At 42.6% G+C, this 19,696-nt stretch overlaps 1 protein-coding gene across 3 annotated transcripts in view; it reads right to left on the reverse strand.

Annotated features, from left to right (window-relative positions):
* Positions 1-19,696, reverse strand: part of Dcaf5 (DDB1 and CUL4 associated factor 5) — a 90,511-nt gene that overhangs the window by 22,762 nt on the left and 48,053 nt on the right. For all 3 annotated transcript variants that reach the window (XM_021178805.3, XM_029484465.2, XM_085830512.1), the window contains exons 6-7: positions 16,606-16,819; positions 4,733-4,799 (exon numbers count right to left, since the gene is read on the reverse strand). In XM_021178805.3, the coding sequence (XP_021034464.1) occupies positions 4,733-4,799; positions 16,606-16,819 (281 nt within the window). The remainder of the gene's footprint in view (positions 1-4,732; positions 4,800-16,605; positions 16,820-19,696) is intronic.

The raw sequence follows: 19,696 nt of genomic DNA on the forward strand, positions 1-19,696 counted from the left end.
AATTTTAAGAAGCAGAGTAATTACATTATAAAAAAGAGATGTTAAGCTCTTCTGAAGCCAGTCTGAAGAAAGGCTGAGAAAACCACACCCAGATGAGACAGCAGTTACATCATCACATACCTCTCTAAAGTCTACTTGCTAGGAGCTGCTCACCCTAAGTAAGCTGAGGCCGGGGTGCTAACTGATGGTGACCTGAACAGGTTTCACTATGGGGACATAAGCTGTAGGTAGAATTAAAGGAGAATCTGGAGATCTGGGAGAACCAGAGCTCCAGTCTGCTGCGTGGTTTTTACAGGCAGATTTTTAAATTCTTTTGTTTTGGTGTGTGTGTGAGAGAGAGAAAGTGCGCGCAAATATGAATATGGGTGGGCTTATTCTCGTGTGAGTATGTGTATATGTGTGTGTGTGTGTGTGAATGGGTGTGGACTTACTTGTGTCAGCATGTGTGTGTGTGAACGGGTGTGGGCTTACTCTTTTTTTTTTTTTAAAGATTTTATTTATTTATTTCATGTTATGTGAGTACTGTAGCTGTCTTCAGACACACACCAGAAGAGGGCATCAGATCCCATTACAGATGGTTGTGAGCCACCATGTGGTTGCTGGGAATTGAACTCAGGACCTCTGGTAGAGCAGTCAGTGCTCTTAACCACTGAGCCATCTCTCCAGCCCATGTGGGCTGACTCTTATGTGTGTGAGTGTGTGTGTGTATGAATGGGTGTGAGCTTACTCAGTGTATGTATGTGTGTGTGTGTGTGTGTGTGTGTGTGTGTGTGACTAGGTATGGGCTCATTCTTTTCACAACACTCTGGGTAGAGGAGTCCGAAGACAAATCCGTCTCCTATTATCCTATGGGATCTGGGGGTTAAAGTCAGGCCTTAGGCCATTGTCAGCTGAGCCACTTTGCTGGCAGTTATAGTAGCATTTTAACTGTCCATCAAATAGCTTTTGTGTAAAAAACTTAAGATAAATAGCAAGTTCTAGGCCAGCCAGTACTAGCAGGCTAGAAAGCAGACAGTAATATCCTGTCTAAAACTAAACCAATAAACTGGGCAGTGGTGGCACATGCCTTTAATCCCAGATCTCTGAGTTTGAGGTCAATCTGGTCTACACATCCAGTTCCAAGACAGCTAGGGCTACACAGAGAAACCCTGTCTTAAAACAAAACAAAACAAAACCCAACCCTCCTCCAAAAGATAACAACAACAAAAAAATTAAACAACTAAATGAACAAATAATAAGCTATAAGCTGTCATAGGGTGAAGTAGGGAAGGCTGTCTTGTCTTAAGTTCTAAATAATTATTTGATTTAAAAATTACACAATTAAAATTACTTTAATAAAAATAATTTAATTATAAGAATAGTAGAAGTAGAGAAAAAGGAGGCGGTTGGCCAGAAAAGGGAAGCTCACACATGAGAGAGAACGTGGGTGGGTCTCAGAGTACTGGCAGCAAGGCTAGACTCCTGAGAGAGGCAGGCTTACTAAAAATAACTGCAAAACGTACTTTCATTACATGCAGACCAAGATGATGATGAAAGGAAATGACTTTCTGTGACATGATGTAATGCTGGAAGACATACTGAGAGAGCAAAGCCCTCAACTATCAGCTCCTGAGACCAACAAGAGGGAAACCATATGACCCTGCCCTTGCAAACAGAGAAACCCAGTGTAGAAATGATGGCTTCTGGCCAGCTCAAGTCTAACTGTAGTAGGTGTGGGGTCTGTGGCCTCTAACAGCTACCTGACACTTGATGGACTTCCTCATTATTTATTTTTAAGATAGGGTCTCATAATTTAATTCTGTTTGATCTGAAATTCACAGGGATCCACCTGCCTTTGCCTCCCAGGTCTGGAAGTTAAAGCTGTGCCCCTGGCCTGGGGTGTGCTTTCTGTTTCACCACCATAGCACACTTCCTTGGCCCAGTCTGACTACATCTTTGGAATCCCCTGGTTGGATTAACTGACAGGACAGACTCAGAGAGAAAGAAATGAAAGCCAACCTCAGTTCTTCGAGGAACTATAAAAGAATCCATCTCTGAAGAATAGCTCAAAGGGGATGTGAGAGCTATCTTATAAGAGGAAAATTATCAGGGTTGTATGTGCATAGAGAAAATGGGGACCAAGGAAGAAGACCATCTCTTCAAGTCAGAGAGAAGCACAATCTATGGGTGGCTCTTTGACCTTTCAGCTTTCAGAGATATGAGGGACTACATTTATGGGTTTTCTGTTTATTTATTTATTTTTTTGGAATGGAGTCTCTTTATATAGCCCTGGCTGTCTTGAACTTGCTATGTAGACCAGGCTGGCATTGAACATTGCCCCCCCTGAATGCTGGGATTAAAAGTGTGCGCCACAATGCCTAGCTTTAAATTTTCTATCTTTTAATTCAGTTTGTGTTATTCTGGTATTGTAGCCATGGCAGACTAAGAGGCTCAAGCCAACCAAACAACCAACCAAACAACAACAACAACAACAACAAACCAAACAAAAAAAAAATCCTCCCATTCTGTTGCTAGTCCCCATTTTTCTTTATACCAGTGTGAAAATATGGCAGAGAAGCATTCCAGAAAGGGAAAGGGTAATCTACTTTCTACTGTTTCTAAACATTATAGAGGCTTAACAATCAAAAACACTGCAAGTCAGGTAAAAGATACAATTAAACATGAAGGTGTGATCTGTGGAGGTAGGAAGCCTGAGCCAGAATAAACTTCAACAGAGTCTGCTCTGCTTGCCACATCTGGCTGACTGTCGCCACATCTGGCTGACTGTCGCCACATCTGGCTGACTTGCCACATCTAGCTGACTGTAGCCACATCTGGCTGACTGTCATCACATCTGGCTGTGCTTGAGGAGGAGCTGCTTCTCCACACTTCCAAATTCCACAAGGGAAGTGCTTATAACTTATTTAGTAACTAGACCACAGCACCTGAACACACCACATCCACACCTCGTTTAGAGTTTGATAGTGATGTTATTCATTCAACAACAGACAAAGCCAAAAATGCCTCAGCTCTGAGCACTAGACATGTGTGTCATACAAGGCAGAATCCTCTGCTATGTTTCTGAAGGCCATGTTCCAGTTTGATGCCATCCATGTATCACCCACTGCAGACAGCTGAGTTGAGCTGCCCTCAAATAAATTTTTGTGGCAGTAGGCCACATTAAATAGGTGAGAATAGCAGTAGGTAACATTAAATAGGTGAGGATGCCATTATTTTAAAAATGAGATTTGAGGGGCTGGAGAGATTGCTCAAAAGTTAAGAGTACTGTTGCTCTTGCAGAGGACCCAAGTTTGATTCCCAGCACCTACATAACTCACAGCCATCTGTAACTCCAGTTCCTGGGCCTCTGGTGCCCTCTTCTGATTTCCATGACCATCAAACATGCATGTGGTACACAGACCAGATAAATATGAAGGCAAAACACAATTCAATATGATGAATAAACCTTTTCAAAATTAGGTTGAAAACTTAAATGTTCCAAATGTATGGAAAACTATAGGCCTTTGTCAAAATATAGCTGGAGCAGCTACAGAAATGGCTATTTGACGTTTGGGGTTATCAAACATCAAGAAACACACCTGCCCATCCTCAGAGAAGCCCTCCTTTAGTTTACATCACCATGGAGTCCAACAGAAGGCAAGGCCCTAACCAACCATGCATAAAACAACAAGCAGGATATGTGATGCACGAGGAAAAAGCACAAGAAAAAGCATTTCACAGCAAAATAAAAAAACAAAACAAAAAAACTTCAGAGCTAGAGAGATAGCTCTGCAGTTAAGAGCACTTCCTGTTCTTATAGAGGACTGGAGTTTGGTTCCTAGCTCTACGAGATCCAAGGTCTCTGGCCTCCAGAGATACACACGCAGGCACGCACACATGCACACACAACTTAAAATAAAAATTTTAAGTGTCTTGAGAAATCCTTTTAAACAAGATACAAAGGAGATCCCTGAGGGCTAAAGAGGGACTTTTAGGAGTAGGGTGCAGTGACAAACACTTAAGAATCTCAGCAATCTGAATGTTGAAGCAGGAGGATTCAGAATTCCAGGCTAGTCTGGAGTACATCCTGAAACCCTATTTTTAAGAACTACCTCCAAATGTACTATGGCTAATGTGCATGCACACATGTGTGTGCACACACACATACTCAAACAAATAAATGTAAAATAAAACTTAAAACAGGAGGTTCTTAGGAGAGAAAAATATCTAAATATCATTTATGCCAGATAAGACAATGTGTAAATGACCTGGCTTCTTTCTTTCTTTTTTTTTTTTTTTTTTTTTTTTGATTTTTCAAGACAGGGTTTCTCTGTGTAGCTCTGGCTGTCCTGGAACTCACTCTGTAGACCAGGCTGGCCTCGAACTCAGAAATCCACCTGTCTCTGCCTCCCAAGTGCTGGGATAAAAGGCGTGTGCCACCACTGCCCGGCCCTAATCTTTATTTTCAAAAATGAATGTTTTATGATAAACTGCTTACATTAAAAGAAAGAAGTATAGGGGGCTGGAGAGAAGGTTCCACCATTAGCCCTGTTGCTTTTGCAGAGGACCCAGGTTTGGTTCCCAGCAGCCACATAGTGGCTTATAACCATCTGCGACTCCAGTTCAAAGGGATCTCACACTCTTGAGGGCCCCAGATACACATGTGGCACACATACATTCATAAACAGGCGAAACATTCATACACATAAAATAAAGTCTAAAACATTATTCTTAAAGAAGTGTGTTCACCCACCTGCCTCTGGATCTGCAGGGATCTTCCACATGTACAAGTTGAAGTCATCGGAGCCTGAAAGGATGTACTGTTGGAACAAAAGAGACATTTTATATGTTATTTTATAATTGGAAAGACATATCCAATTACATATATCATTCTGTAGAGAGAATATTTAAAAAACGAACCAGGGCCATTGAGATGGCTGAGTGAGCAAAAGCAATCGCTGTGTGAGCTGGAAACCTGTGATCCCAGATCCCATAGTGGAGGGGAAGAACAGATTGTGCACCTCGGCTGTGTGAGCCGGAAACCTGTGATCCCCGATCCCATGGTGGAGGGGAATAGGGGAAGAATAGATCGTGCATCGAGGCTCCGTCATTTCTGGCATCACCGTTTCTGTGTCTCTCTTCCTCCCTCTCTGTACATTAAAAGGTGTTTTTTTTTTTTTTTTTAACCTTTTCACTTATTTTATTTTTGTACATGCATACCATGCACTTGTATGGAGGTCTGAAGGCAACTTGCGGTTATTTGTCCCCACCCCCCTCCTCCTCCTCCTTTTTTTCCTTTTTTCCCCGAGATAGGGTTTCTCTGTGTAGCCCTGGCTGTCCTGCAACTCACTCTGTAGACCAGGCTGGCCTCGAACTCCGCCTGCCTCTGCCTCCCGAGTGAAGGGATTAAAGGAGTGCGCCACCACTGCCCGGTTTGCTCTCTCCTACTATGTGGGTCCTGAGGAGGACAGCTCAGGTCATCAGGTTTGGCAGCAAACACCTTTACCTTCTGAGCCATCTCAACACCCCCTACAACTGTACATCTTTAAATTAAAGGTTTGAGGGACAGTGAGAATTGAGCCCAGGGCCTTGTACATGTGAAACACCATGATATTGAATTATACCTCAGCTCCTAAAGTGTACTGTGTGTGTGTGTGTGTGTGTGTGTGTGTGTGTGTGTGAAACTGGGTATTGCTAAGTAGCCAAGGCTGGACTTAATCTTGTTAATTCTCCTGTCTCACCTTCCTGGGTATGAAGATTATAGGAATGTATATATACACCCAGCTCAAAACCTAGTACTTTTACATGGAAAAATCTCAGATAATATTTGTGTCACAATTTTTAAAAGTGTAGAAAATAAAAATTAGGATCTTCATAGAGATCTCTGAGGTCAAGTATCCTAAAGTTCTCTGTATCTCCCTAACATCCTGGAGCAGCAGGCTACCTCCAACCCAGCCATGACAAGGACATTAAGTGATGTCTTTCTATGTGGCAGCTTCAAATCATTATTGCTAGGTCTAACCTAATTAATTAGACTCACAAATACATTGTGTTATAAGCAAACAGTGACAAACAGCACCTTGAGCGGTCACTTATTTCCAGATGTTGACAGACGCTGTAGCTCCCCGCCCTTGGGCCACCTTCTGCCTGGCTGCCTACTGCTAGCCTCCCTATCTCTGACAAAGGCTCTCCCTCTCCAGAGTATGTCTGCAAGTTGCTCTTGTGAATGCTGAATGTTCACAGGAACAGCCCGCAACCAAAGACTGCTGTGAGCGGGCCTGTGAACAGCCCAGCTTTCCTGTCCTGACACAAGAATGAGGATGTCTGTGGCTCTACGGCTCCCCTCTCAAGGGCAAACTCAAGGGCTGGTAGCCATAGGCAGTCCTTGTCTTCCACACTACCCTGCTCTGCTGCTGCGCACTGCATTTCCAAAGAATTAGCTACATCTGAAAACTGAACCTCTAGTACGGCAGAGGGAGAGAGCCAGAACACATCTATTAATTACACACATGTATGTATGTATGTATGTAAGCATGCATGGAGCAAAACTTGCTAGTCCATACCTCATTCTTTCTTGTTTTCTTTAAAAGAAGCCATGAACCTAACATCAAATTCCTGCTTCCCTCCCTCTCTGAACCTCACCAACCTAAATAAACAAAAAATGGATACTAAACACAATACCACAAGGCTATACTTATCAGAAGTCTTACTTTACTGAAGGATCAGTATTTTCCTAATTGCTTAGTATTCACTGGGGCAGAGCCCAGGACCGTTAAAGGGGCCAGCTGTCCAGACAGACCACTGACTCAGAAGACAGCCTTAGAAGGAAGAAAACATTCCCACAGAGTTAAGTCTGCTGGCTTTGACATAGCTCCTCAAACACACGAAACATGCTTGGAATGCTCTAAATGCTTTTGGGGGTAAAGCAAGTTCTGATAGTTCTTCCCCTTAAACGCTTCCATCTACCAGGACTGATCATCATTTCCGGGGGTGGGGGTGGGTTGTCTCCACCCCCTGACATCTAGCCAGACTCTGTAAGTGCTCACACCAACACTGGAATTACAAGCTGCCCTGAGGAATTCAGTTATGGCATTTAGTGGTTGGCTGTTGGATTCTTGCCAACATTAACAGTTGGCTGCCTGGGATACTGTTAACTGTGAGAGCCTGAAAATAAAATGAGTTCATTCTTTTATTCTTTAAACAAATATTTATTGAGTGTCTACTATGTATTGAGCACTATTCTAGGGAAGGAAAGAGAAATGGCGAAGAGAAAGTAACGCTGTCCCTGCTCTCACGGGACAATCATCTTTTATTGAGTTGGGTAAAATCATACACATATAATGTGGGAAAGGGGAACAATGTTAGGAACAAGAAACAAGAAATATAGACGTGATGTTCCCAGTGGGGCAGGCATTAAAAGGACAGGGAACCATCTAGATAAGAAGCCGAGGTAGCCGGGGTAGGTGGTTTCCACTTATGTAAGGTGGCCACAGAAGACTTCTCTGATAAAATGGCACTCTGAGCAAAGCCCTGAAGGAAATGAGGGAGCAAATTATGTGGTTATCTGGAAGAAGACTATTCCAAAAAGGGACAGAGAATTCTGGGATATTTAAAATATAAAGCAGCAAACTGTGTGTAATGGCTGAAACCTGTAATCCAAGTATTCAGACGGCTTTGAGGCAAGAGGCTGAGTAAGGAAGAGCCTAGCTTAAACTATAAAGAGTTCTAGGACAACCTGGAGTCAGAGCACATTACAAAACAAAGTAAAAAGCATAACAAATTAGGTAGCCAATGAGCCTGGGGCTCCACTCATGCTGGGCAGGAAACCCCCTCAACTGTACTCCTCCTGACCTTTTTTTTCCCATTTTTTAAGAAATTTATTAGGTATTTTCTTCATTTACATTTCCAATGCTATCCCAAAAGTCCCCCATACTCCCCGCCACTCCCACTTCTTGGCCCTGGCGTTCCCCTGTACTGAGGCATATAAAGTTTGCAAGACCAAGGGGCCTCCTTTCCTCCTGACCTTTTAAAACCTGTTCTGAGACTATGTCTTACTATCTTGCTGGGCTGACCTTGAACTTGCCACCACAGGCCTTTGTCATTAGGCTCCACTTTTTTCAATGTGTGTAGAAGATCATCGCAAGTGGGCAGAGGTAGTGACACATTTAACCTCACCACTGGAAGTAGAATTTCCTCTCCTAAGGTTGCCTCCTAGGTCTGGGCTGGTTGAAGCATCAGACTTAGTGAGGCCTGGCAATGGTCAGTGCTCATGGCACTGAAGTCCTGGTGTGCTCTCTGAAAGAATTCTGTTGTAGAAACAGAGACAGAAGAGCTCTAATGCCAATCACTCCCAAGAGAAATCTACAGTCCATGCTCTCATTAGCATTCATAATCACTGTACTAAACCATAAAGCTGAACTTCATAAAGCAGAGGGGCAATTTTTCTCTCTCTCTCCCTCTCTCTATATTGGTTTCTCTTTTTTTCCTTATCACTGAGATTGCAAGACTGGGCCACCATGATCCAGTTTTCTGCATGGGTTCCAGATGGTGTGTGTATTGGGGGTATTGAAACTGGGTCCATTTAATCCCAGAACTCAGGAGGCAGAGGTAGGCAGAGCTCTGTGAGTTTGAGGCCAGCCTGGGCTACACAGAGAGACCCTTTCTCAAAACAAAGAAACCTCCTTCCCCCAAATCTCAGTTCTTAGGAGCCTTTACCTTATAAGGTAGAATAGAACAGGGAGATGCCAGAGGAGGACTATTTCAAACACAATACGTAGGCAACAGTGTCTCCATTTCTCCCAAATACTTAGAATTGAGGAAAAGGAGAAGAACCATATACTACCTTGAGGCAAAGGAGACATACTTTGTCAGGCTTTGGGCTAGAAAGATAACAATACAAAACCGAGCATGGGTTGTACAGTCTGTATTCTCCACAATCTTTTTCCAGCTAGTATCAAAGCTCAGCCATTGTCTCCACAATGACTCATTTCACTGCTCACAGGGAAGTTTAACCCAATCCACGTCAGTACACAGATACTAACTTGATCAAGTACAAGGGCTCAACAATCACTCCTTCACAATGGGTGTCATAAAAAAGATGACCACACAGGGAGTGGCATGGGCTTGCTTGCCCTGATACACTGTAAGCTTGCTAACCTATAAGACAACAGTCATTTAGGCAATACTCTACTTTCTGGTGTATGATAAAAAGCAATGTTCGTGCCAACAACTTCTGCCCATTTCTTCATTTCTCTTTTTCAAATTAAAAAGGAAAAAAAAATACACGTGTATGTATGTGGTGTGTGTGTGTGTGTATTTACCTAATTTAACTATGTCTATGTGTGAGTGCAGGTGCCTGGAGGCCCGGACTGGAGTTTCAAGTGGCTATGAGCTGGGAACTGAATTCAGGTCTTCTGGAAGAACAGGATGTGCTTTTAATCACTGAGCCATTTCTGTAGCCCCTACTTTTTCATCTCTCTTATTTAAAGATGTGTTAAAATCTGTGTATACAAGTGTTTGACCTGCACTGTATAAGTAAGTATACCATGTGCATGTATCAGCTCCCATGGAACTGAAGACGCAGATGGCTGTGAGCTACCACAGGGGTCTAGGACGTGAACCTGGGTCTTCTGCAAGAGCAACGGGTGCTCTTTACCACTGGGTTATTTGTCATGGCTTGAACAAAAACAGCCTCCATAGGCTATACTCCATAGAGTATTGCCTAAATGACTGTTGTCTTGTATTTGAACACTCGGTCCCCAGTTGGTAGAATTATTTGAAAAGGACTAAGAGATGTGGCCTTTTGGAAGGAAGTGCTCTCTCTCTCTTCCCTCCCTCACTTTCCCTGGCCCCACTTCTTGTGGATCAAGAGGTGAGCTCACAGCTGTTGCTTCATAATGCCATCATGAGCTCTAACCCTCAGAGACTGTAAGAAACATGAACCTCGTTCTTTTATATGTTGTCCTGGTCACTGTGTGTTAGCACAGCAATAGAAAAGTAACTAAGAACCATCTTTCTAGAGCTCTTCTTCATCTCTTAACACTTTGTCTAGAAATGTCTCTTTCTGTTGCAAGGTGCTTTTACTAGTTGAGAAGATGACCTAAGAATCATCGAAGACAAACATATACATGGATGTGTACACACACAAACACAAATTTAGTGTACTGAATATTCAAAGAAAGATCTAAATGTAGGCTTCTTATAGGAAAAATTATTTCAAAGGACTATCTGGAGTACAGGTAAATTCTTGGCAGCTACACTGTAAGTTTTATATAATTTAAAAAATATGGTTATAAACAAAAAACGATTTCCTATCTGAGTTAAAAGAAAAAAAAAATCAAAAGGTACAGCCACCCACCAGACATAGTCCAATTCATACTCAGAATAGGTCTCAACAAGCCCTTTGGTAAAAGAAAAATCTCTTGCTTCCCTTTTGACAATTATGTAGACAGATGGATGGATGGGTGGAAAGACAAGGCACACACAAAAATGTGTGTGTGTGTGTGTGTGTGTGTGTGTGTGCATGTGTGTATGTGCTTGTGGTATGCGTGTCTGCAGTGTGTGTGTGTGTGTGTGGTATGCGTGTCTGCATGGCTCTCACAACTCCCCACATCTCCTGAAGGAAACACATCAACCAGTTACTACTTGATGTGTGCTGATCAACTTAGTTCTCTCCAAAGGTTCCTTCCACACTGATTACTCCCCAATAAAAGGCATATCTGTCTAATTAACTGTATTGACCAGGCTAGAAAAACCAGATGGCTCTGTGGCCAGGATCAGTAAGAAGAGAAACAACTATTTTTATTCAATTAAACACAGTTCTTTAGTTCCCCTGACCTTTGTCAGAAGGGGAAAAAATAAGGTAGAGAGACTCTTTAGCGGTCATTTCTACAGAAAGGTTTGCAAGCTGTATAAATACAAGCTGATTATGCCATCTATAGTATAGTACTACCTGCCACAATGTTATCTAAAGCAACAGAGCAAGCTTTCTCCTGAAATGGGCAAGCCAGAGATTTAATTGGTGATAAGACAAACAGAATTGCATTGGCTTTGAATGAAAACATACCCATAAGCATACCCAGAAGAAGAAAGCATATGTGTATGTATGTCCAGAGGAAGAGCATATATGTATATACACATCCAGAGGAGCAGCATATATGCATGCATATTCACATGCAGACCAGGATTACATATCCATATGTATACCAATAAGAATAATGTTAGTTCTGCATGTAAAGTTATATTATTCTTGTTTTGGATCACTTCCCATTTCAGCTCTATTAAACTCCTGGAATTTTTGGTTTATTAATAACCAAACTATGAGGTATGAGTAGGGCAAATATGTTAATAAAGAAATATTCCACAACAGCAGCCAATAATATTCAAATTCTCAGTAGGGAAGAAAAATGTTACCCAGCTCTATCTAAATCATCATCAGCTGCTATAGGCAAGTAGCCTGCCTTACTTGAAGGCAAGAATTTGTGGAGATTCATTTTGGAAACCCAGGTTTGGTCTGAAGAGCCATTAATCAAACGGCATCAGTACCCAGTCTTTCTCCATGGGCCTCACCTCTGATACTTGGGGACTGGACTATCTTACTCCAGCGACAGCCATTGTTCAAGCAAAGGCTCTAAGCATTCTTAAGAAGATCCAAAGCTTAAGCAAGCATGAGAAGAGGCAAAGCTATTGGCTGAGTGATATTTTGAAGGACATGGGGCAGGCAGAGCAGGTGCCCTATGACCTGTCCGGCTTTGTTAATGTCTACTGGGGTTTCCGAGTAGATCCCAGCTCCCAGCTAATGTTGTGCATTAAAAGAGAACTGTCATGTCACACACCAGAGCACAGCAATTTCACTTATTCCTAATTTAAGAATAAATTCAAGTTACCTCAAGGGGCTTTTTCAAACAATTATTAACCTGTCCACCCCTAGCATGCTTTCCATGACTTCCAAACTCCAAACCAGTAAATGGACTACAGGATGAACCTCATCCAAAGAACACTGTTGAAGACTGGTAGTAGCTGAGCCTCCAGGTCCCAGGAGTCCTGTAAACCCTTAGGATTAGCTACCACACTGTCTAGTTATATGTATTTTCTGACAGTGTTTATGGCTTCTGGATTTTTAAAAAGGTCAAAAGTTGAAAAGAATTGGAAACAGCTGATTTAATAGCCAGGCTCTCTGCAGTCTACCTTTCCTCTCTGGTACTGGGTATTGAGTCTTAGGGCCTTCCACATGGAGGGCAAGTGCACCATCTCTCCCAAGTCTTCCTCTTTTTATTTGGGGACAGGAGAATCCTTCTGTTTCAGTCTCTACAGTAGCTAAGACTACACTGTACTACCAGGCCTGGTTAAATCAAAATCCTCTAAAATTCACTCACAGGCCATACTGCATATGCCTTTAATCAGAGGCAAATGGATCTCGATGAGGTCCAGGTTCCCAAGGCTCCACAGTAAAACCCTGCCTCAAGAAAACAAAACAAATATATAAAATATTCACTCCCTAGTGGTTGAGGAGATGGCTCAGTGGGTAAAAGCATTTGCCATACAAGCCGGATAATTAAATGTGCAGAGTGAGGAGACCCTATCTCAAACAAGACAGGAAGGTGAGGAACACCACCTGAAAGTTGTCTTCCACATATGTGCACATGAGCACACACAAAAAACAAATAATAATTCCTTTAAAAATCTACTCCCTAAACAATACATACAAGGAATTTGTCAGCCATACGCTCTTTCTCATTGGCCCACAAAGACCACTTGATCTCAGTAATATGGAGGGAGCATGATTATGAAAACAGGCACAGTCACAGGCAAGGGTGTGAGTTTAATCCTGGCTCACACTGCAAATCACTCTGGGCCTCACCTTCAAGGGGGATGAAACCAACTGTACCTAAAGGTCACTATGTGGACTCAAATGCACGAGAAAAAAAATGCGCAAGGAAGTGGAAAAAAAATTGGCCAAAAGCCATAAAACAAATCAAAGGATGGAACCCAAGAGTTATATTTTCCTATAGAAAAAGTGTATTTTTATCTCATATGAAAAAGAACATATCATATGTGGAGTCCAGGGGTGACAGTCATAGAAAGTAGAGCTACCTCTGCCTCCTGAGTGCTGGGTTAAAGGCATGTGCCATCACCATCTTTAATCAGTAAATTTACTAGCATTAAATCTATACAGACATTCTTGCCCCTCATCCTACACATACACATAGCATCGACGGAGAGACGTGAGCAGTGACATCATGTCTAAGGCCAGGACACATCTTTAAGGACACTTTGTTAGATTCATGGATTCATTCACAAGACAGCTCTTTGGAGGAGGGCCAAATGATTTCATTAGCATGATTTTGGGGGCCCTTGCCAACTGTCAAATCCCCAAGAAAGAGAGCCCAATGCTCTGTCACCCAGCGGCTTAGCCTTTTCAACTACACTTGGTTATATTTTCCTTTCCTTCTCTATTCCTCTTTCAGCAAGATATAGAGACAAGCAGGCCTAGCATTAATTGAGACTAGAAAAGGGAAGATTTTAAAATAATCAGCACATCCATTTCTAGATATACAAGCTGCTTGCATGAAAAACTGGTTTCTCAGAAGTCTGAGCATCCCGCTGGACCCAGCCTGGGACAAGAAACACTTAAGGAATCGTGAAGGAAGGAATAAAAGGCAACTGCTGCTTTCTTAGTGTGTACAGAAAGCCAGCAGGTGGAACACTAGCATTCTCTTTAACCTGTTAAGAGCTTTGCTTGCCTACCTGGCTGTACATGGGGCTGTAAAGCTTAGAAGACAGAATGTAGCCAGTCCAGCTTTAGCAATAAAAAACAAAATGTAAGGATGAGTGAAAGCAGAGAGAGAGAAATTGGGCGCAGGTGGCTTCTGGGGGAGGAATGCTGACCCTGGGACTAGAGGGTGTACTTCCTGAAAATCAAGTCCACAGATGGACAGCTGCCCATGCCTGTAGCTCTTGATGCTCAAGGGAGGAAGCTCAAGTTGGAGGATTAGTTTAGGCCCAAAGTTCACGGTCAGCTTGGGCCACATAGTGAGACTGTGTCTCAAGAAGAAAAAGAACAAATTCAAACCTTTTGTTACTATTGATATCCAGCTGTCTAAATGTTACTGTCATTTAATCTAGTGGTGAAGATGGTTAAATTTGGATAATTCAAATATACTAGAGATCAACCAACCAATGCACTGGCAGCCTAAAGCATGGAAGGCGGACTATACAGAGGCTGTGGTTGAAAATCAAGCCGGGGGAATGGCCCACGAAAGCCCCTGGAGCACAGTAAATGCTCCCCAACACCTGCTGCATTGCTTTAAAAGGCATAAAGCTAGGAAGGCTGTTCTCACACATCCACTAACCAGCCAGACCATGGAACCACACATGAGATAAACAACCCTGTGGAGTCAGACAGGGGTCTCATGATGGCCTATGTCAGAATACAGATAGTTCACAGATTCACTCTATTTCTACAATTAGTATCTACTTGCTACTGTAATTAAAATCAAGAAAATCTACCTACTTTTTAGGTCAGATCCTTGGCAACGTATCAGCTGTCATGGCAGTGATGGGCTGAAACTGAGTGGAAGCCATCCCACTTTGCCAGAAATCAGGCTTTCAGGTTAAATGCAGTTTCCTTTTTGTATATGCCAGACAAAGTCACTTATTTTTGAGTCTGGGTTGCAGTCCTTGCTCAGCTATATGTAGCAATAATCTGGGCACCTTACCTTTCTGAACCTCAGATTTCTCAAAAGGAAGAGTTGGTTCAAATGATCTTGGATAGCTTTGTGGTTAGAACTTAGAAGGCACAGGTGGGCTCTGCATTATTTCATATTTTATTCCTTGAGTATAATTTATCAAAACATTAATTTAATTTTGAGGCCAATGAACTATCTAGTGAACCTTGGATAGTAAAAATTAAAAATAAAAATAAGTGCAGGCCCTCTGGCATAATAGCTAGGTCTATAGGTGGGGCCTGACTAATCACTTTGTAATTAAAAGCTAGAGGGCTGTCTAGATAGGTGGGGTCATCCATGGTCATCATTCCTATTATGGAAATCCCCAAATTCCTCTCCCGTTTCCTAGCCCATGACTCAAGGAAGACTGCACAGCACAGAGCCCCAGGCTGCAGGGGTTCTTGGAGTACAGACACAGGAATGATGTCAGAGATAAAGACCAACTAAGTGTCAGCTGCTGTGACTCTGCCACTTACAAGGCTGAGACATTATGATTGCAGGTTTAAGCCCAAGTGGGCAATGTGTTGAGACCCTGCCCCAAGCAGCAAAAAAGGCCAGGCATGGTGGAGCCATTAATCCAGCACTCAGGAGGCAGAGGCAGGCAGATTCTCTGTGAGTTCAAGGCCAGCCTGGTCTATAAAGCAAGTTCCAGGACAACAAGGGTGGTTATACAGAGAAATACTGTCTCAAAACAAAACAAACAAAAAGGCAGCAAAAAGATCCTGTCTGGACTAGTCAAAAGCTGCCAGAATATAGATCACTGTGAACTGGCCAATGTGGCATTAACCTTGGCTATGGAAAATCAGAGCCTATGAATGAATCTAATCACCTTTAAAAAATATTTTCTATGTCTAGGACAGTAAGTCTGTTTGGCATTTAAACTGTTTGCACACTTACAATTATAAGCTTAATTGACTAGTTTTACTATAAATCCATAGCTTTTTTTTTTTGGCTATCTTGGAACTTGTTCTGTAGACCATGCGCTACCACTGCCTGGTACAGATCCATTACTTAATTTATCCTATCAAAGCCTCTCTAAAAGTTGAGCAGAAAAAACAAACCTATTATCAATCCTGATTTATAGTTATAGAAGCTTCTGTCCAGAAAGCTAATATTACACACTGATCAAAGTACTCAAGAGTCACTTCAACAGATCCTGAGAGAGCTCTGACGACATTCGAGGCCTTGAGACAAAGCATTGATGAGTTAGCTCTCTTCCTAGCCCTTGAGGACTGAAAAAAAAATGTCAAACATAAATCTAGTTCCTAATCCACTAGGTTAGATGTCCCGGATAATCTGTAAGGGGGATATGAGCAGACTGAAGACTGACTCAAGGCCAGAGTCAATAACTTGCATCCTCTTTCATCCAAGAAAAACTTTTTACTGCAGCCACACAGACTATAATGCCTACAGACTCTCCCACTAGGATAAAAGTAATAAATAATAACTTAGTCAAATAATTGATGAAATCAAAGGCAATCAATGTTTTTTTATCATTGTATATTAATCTGTAAGGTGAAACAGGCTATATCTTCAAAATGTGGCTCTGCTCTCACAGTGCCTACCCCAGTGCCTGTTGGCATGCCGCATAACTACACTCTAGATGACAGTTCCTCATCTGACACGAGCTCCTCTTTCTTTTCAAAACCACACTTTCTTAGATTCTCAGAGTCCATTCACAAATGTGGCAGAGCTGGTTGCTTAGACCATGCTGTAACTTAGCCTTGGTTTACAGGGTGTGCCTTGTAATATATGTACTCCTGGTACCCTGGATAAAGAGAGTCATGAGGCAAAAAGACCAGAATCGCTACTCCCTTCAATAGTTTCTCCTTCATGTGGTACAAAAGAGACTGAGAGCAATACAGAAAGACATGGGGATGCAGACGGCAAAGGCACTGACCTGGTCACGATCCCCTGCAAAGCAGCAGCTTTTCATAGTGCATGAGTTGAAGTAACCCTGATTGTCGAACTGGAACACTGGCAGGCGGGAGTGGATGTCATAGAGGACAGGGGGCAGGCGGCGCCGCAGTGCCAGGAGTTGGGTCCCATTGCTGTTGAATCTCACACTCATGGCACTCTGGAGAGACAGGTTGCCGCCATAGCGCAGGAGAGAACTGGAAGTTAAAAGCACAAGGATCAAGTCTGAGGCAGACAGGATAAAAGCTTGCAAAACACACTCAATTTGCTTCTTCATATGTGTCCAAGCTGTCCTGTAAGGCTTAAATCAGAGTTTCAACCAATGGTAATTAAATCCTAGAGTATCTTTTATTAGTTCCTCGAAGCCAGGCAGTGGTGGTGCAGGCCTCTCTGAGTTTGAGACCAGCCTTGGTCTACAGAGTGAGCTCCAGGACAGCTAGGGATACATAAAGAAACCCTGTCTCAACAAACAAACAAACAAACAACAAAAGAATTGCCCATTGGAAACAAACAAAAACAAAAACAAGAAAGAGAAAAGAAGAATGTCTCTCTGGTTACATTAAAATACACTTTTTTTTTTTTTTTTTTTGGTTTTTTCCAGTCAGGGTTTCTCTGTATAGCCCTGGCTGTCCTGGAACTCACTCTGTAGACCAGGCTGGCCTCGAACTCAGAAATCCGCCTGCCTCTGCCTCCCGAGTGCTGGGATTAAAAGGCATGTGCCACCACACCTGGCTAGAAGTGTTTATTTTTAATTTGTTAAAAGATGAGCTGGTAAATTGGGCCGCAGTAATGGATGCCTTTGTTCCCTTCATGTGAGAAGCAGAGGTTGGCAGATCTCTGTAATTTCAAGGCCTGCCTGCTCAATAGATTTAATTCCAGGATAACTAGGGTGACACTCACACAAAAAACCCTGTCTTTAAAAAAAAAAAAAAAAAAAAAAAAGCTGTCAGAATACCTGATGATACCCCAAGCTCAGTTCCCAGAGTTTACATGGTTGAGAGAGAACTTCTATAGAACTGGCTGATCCCACACACACAACGGCACATGTCACACACAACACACACACACACACACAGTTTTTGGTTTTGTTTTGGTTTGGTTTTGTTGTGGGCTCGAGAAATGGATCAGCCATTAAGAGCACTGGCTCCTCCTCCAGAGAACCTGCATTTGATACCCAACACACACACACACACACACACACACACACACACACACACACACACACACACGGCAGCATATAAGCATCTGTAATTCCAGTTCCATGAGATCTGGCTCCCTTTTCTGGCCTCCAAGGACACCAGTCATGCAAGTGGTGCAAAGACATACTCAAAGCAAAACCCTCACATACATAAAATCCACTATGTTTTATAGATTTGTCTTTTATAACATGTCTGTTGATGTGCCAGGTCAGCTAAGGCTGCATACTGAGACTGTTTCCAAAACAAACAAACCAAAACAACAAATAACCAAACAAATAAAAGGAAAATTAAAAAAAATAATTTCATATTATATATGGGCCAACCAAATAAGTAGCCTAAATAAAGACTTCAATGTAGGCACATCCCCAAATGCAATAAGAAGAGTATACCTGCTTCCTTTTAATTTAAAACAAAGGTGGTTTCTTTTTAAATTATTCATTTGTAGAATGAGGGGCATGCACCATGGTGCACATATGGAGATCAGAGGGCAGTTTATGGGATTTAGTTCTCTCCTCCCACCATTAGAGTTCCAGAGATCCAACTCGGATTGTCAGGCTTGGAAGCAATGCCCTTACCTACTGAGTCATCTCACCAGCGCTTGCTTCCAGCTTTTCAGTTCCCAAGTGTATATTCAGCTTTGAAATATCTTAAATTGATTCGTGTACTCTCATTTATCTAGCGTTCCTAAACAGTATATTCTGGTTCACTTATTATGCTATAGTGTGGTGTGCGTTTCATGTGTATATGTGAATGTCTATGTCTATGTCTGTGCATCATGCATAAGTCTGGTGGCCAGAGGAGGGCACTGGGGTTAATGACGGCCGCCAGAGAGACGCTGGGAACCTCAAGCCCGAGTTTGCTCTTAAGCTCTGAGCCGTCTCTCCAGCCCCTCCAAGGGCTCATAACTGAGCCAGCTCCCCAGTCCCTGCACAGAATTCTTGATTGCCTGGACCTTATCTACCCAGGCCACAACCATGTTCTCTTTTATATCTCCGATTCACTGAAGTCAGGCTATGTGAGTATCACTAAGCAGTTATATGTTCTTACTGCATTATTTTTCTGTAGTTTCATAATGTTTACAACATTTTTAAAGTCATGAAGTGTGATGTTTTGCATATGCTCTACCCAGGGAATGGTGCTATTAGAATGTGTGGCCCTGTTGGAGTAGGTGTGGCCTTGTTGGGAGTCATGTGTCACTGTGGGTTTAAGATCCTCATCCTAGCTGCCTGGAAGCCAGTCTCACACTAGCAGTCTTCAGATGAAGATGTAGAACTCTCAGCTCCTCCTGCACCATGCCTGCCTGGATGCTGCCATACACCCACATTGATGATAGTGACTGAACCTCTGAACCTGTAAGCCAGCCCCAATTAAATACTGTCCTTATAAGAGTTGCCTTAGTCATGGTGTCTGTTCACAGCAGTAAAACCCTAACTAAGACATACAGTATGCTTCTAAATGATTTCTTTTGCTGATGAGGTCCTGACTTGCCTGAAGATGACCTACAGGAAGAATGGCCCTGAAAACGTCCATGCAGGAGCAGCTGCCAACTTGGCATGGTCATAAACACAACCTGCCAACACCAGCCGCAGCCATGCCTACTTTACCCTCCCAAAGCAATCTTCTCACCAAGGGAGGAATGTTGTGGTACTGTGGCTGTGTGCAGAAACAAGGTTTGGATAAAACATTGTGCCATCCTCCTGGGTGGAATGGATGGAAGACAGCAAAGACAAAAGCCATCCCCAGAACTCCAAGTACCAAAGAGAAGTCTAGAATCCCAAGTCCCCAAATGATAAACCCAGCAAAGAAATAAATGATCTTATAATGTCTTGAATACAAGCCACACTCACTCACTCATACACAGAGAATGAAAGGACT

This window comes from Mus caroli, unplaced genomic scaffold (assembly GCF_978045245.1).
Source record: "Mus caroli unplaced genomic scaffold, Mus_caroli_1 scaffold_14, whole genome shotgun sequence".
Lineage (NCBI taxonomy): Eukaryota > Metazoa > Chordata > Mammalia > Rodentia > Muridae > Mus > Mus caroli.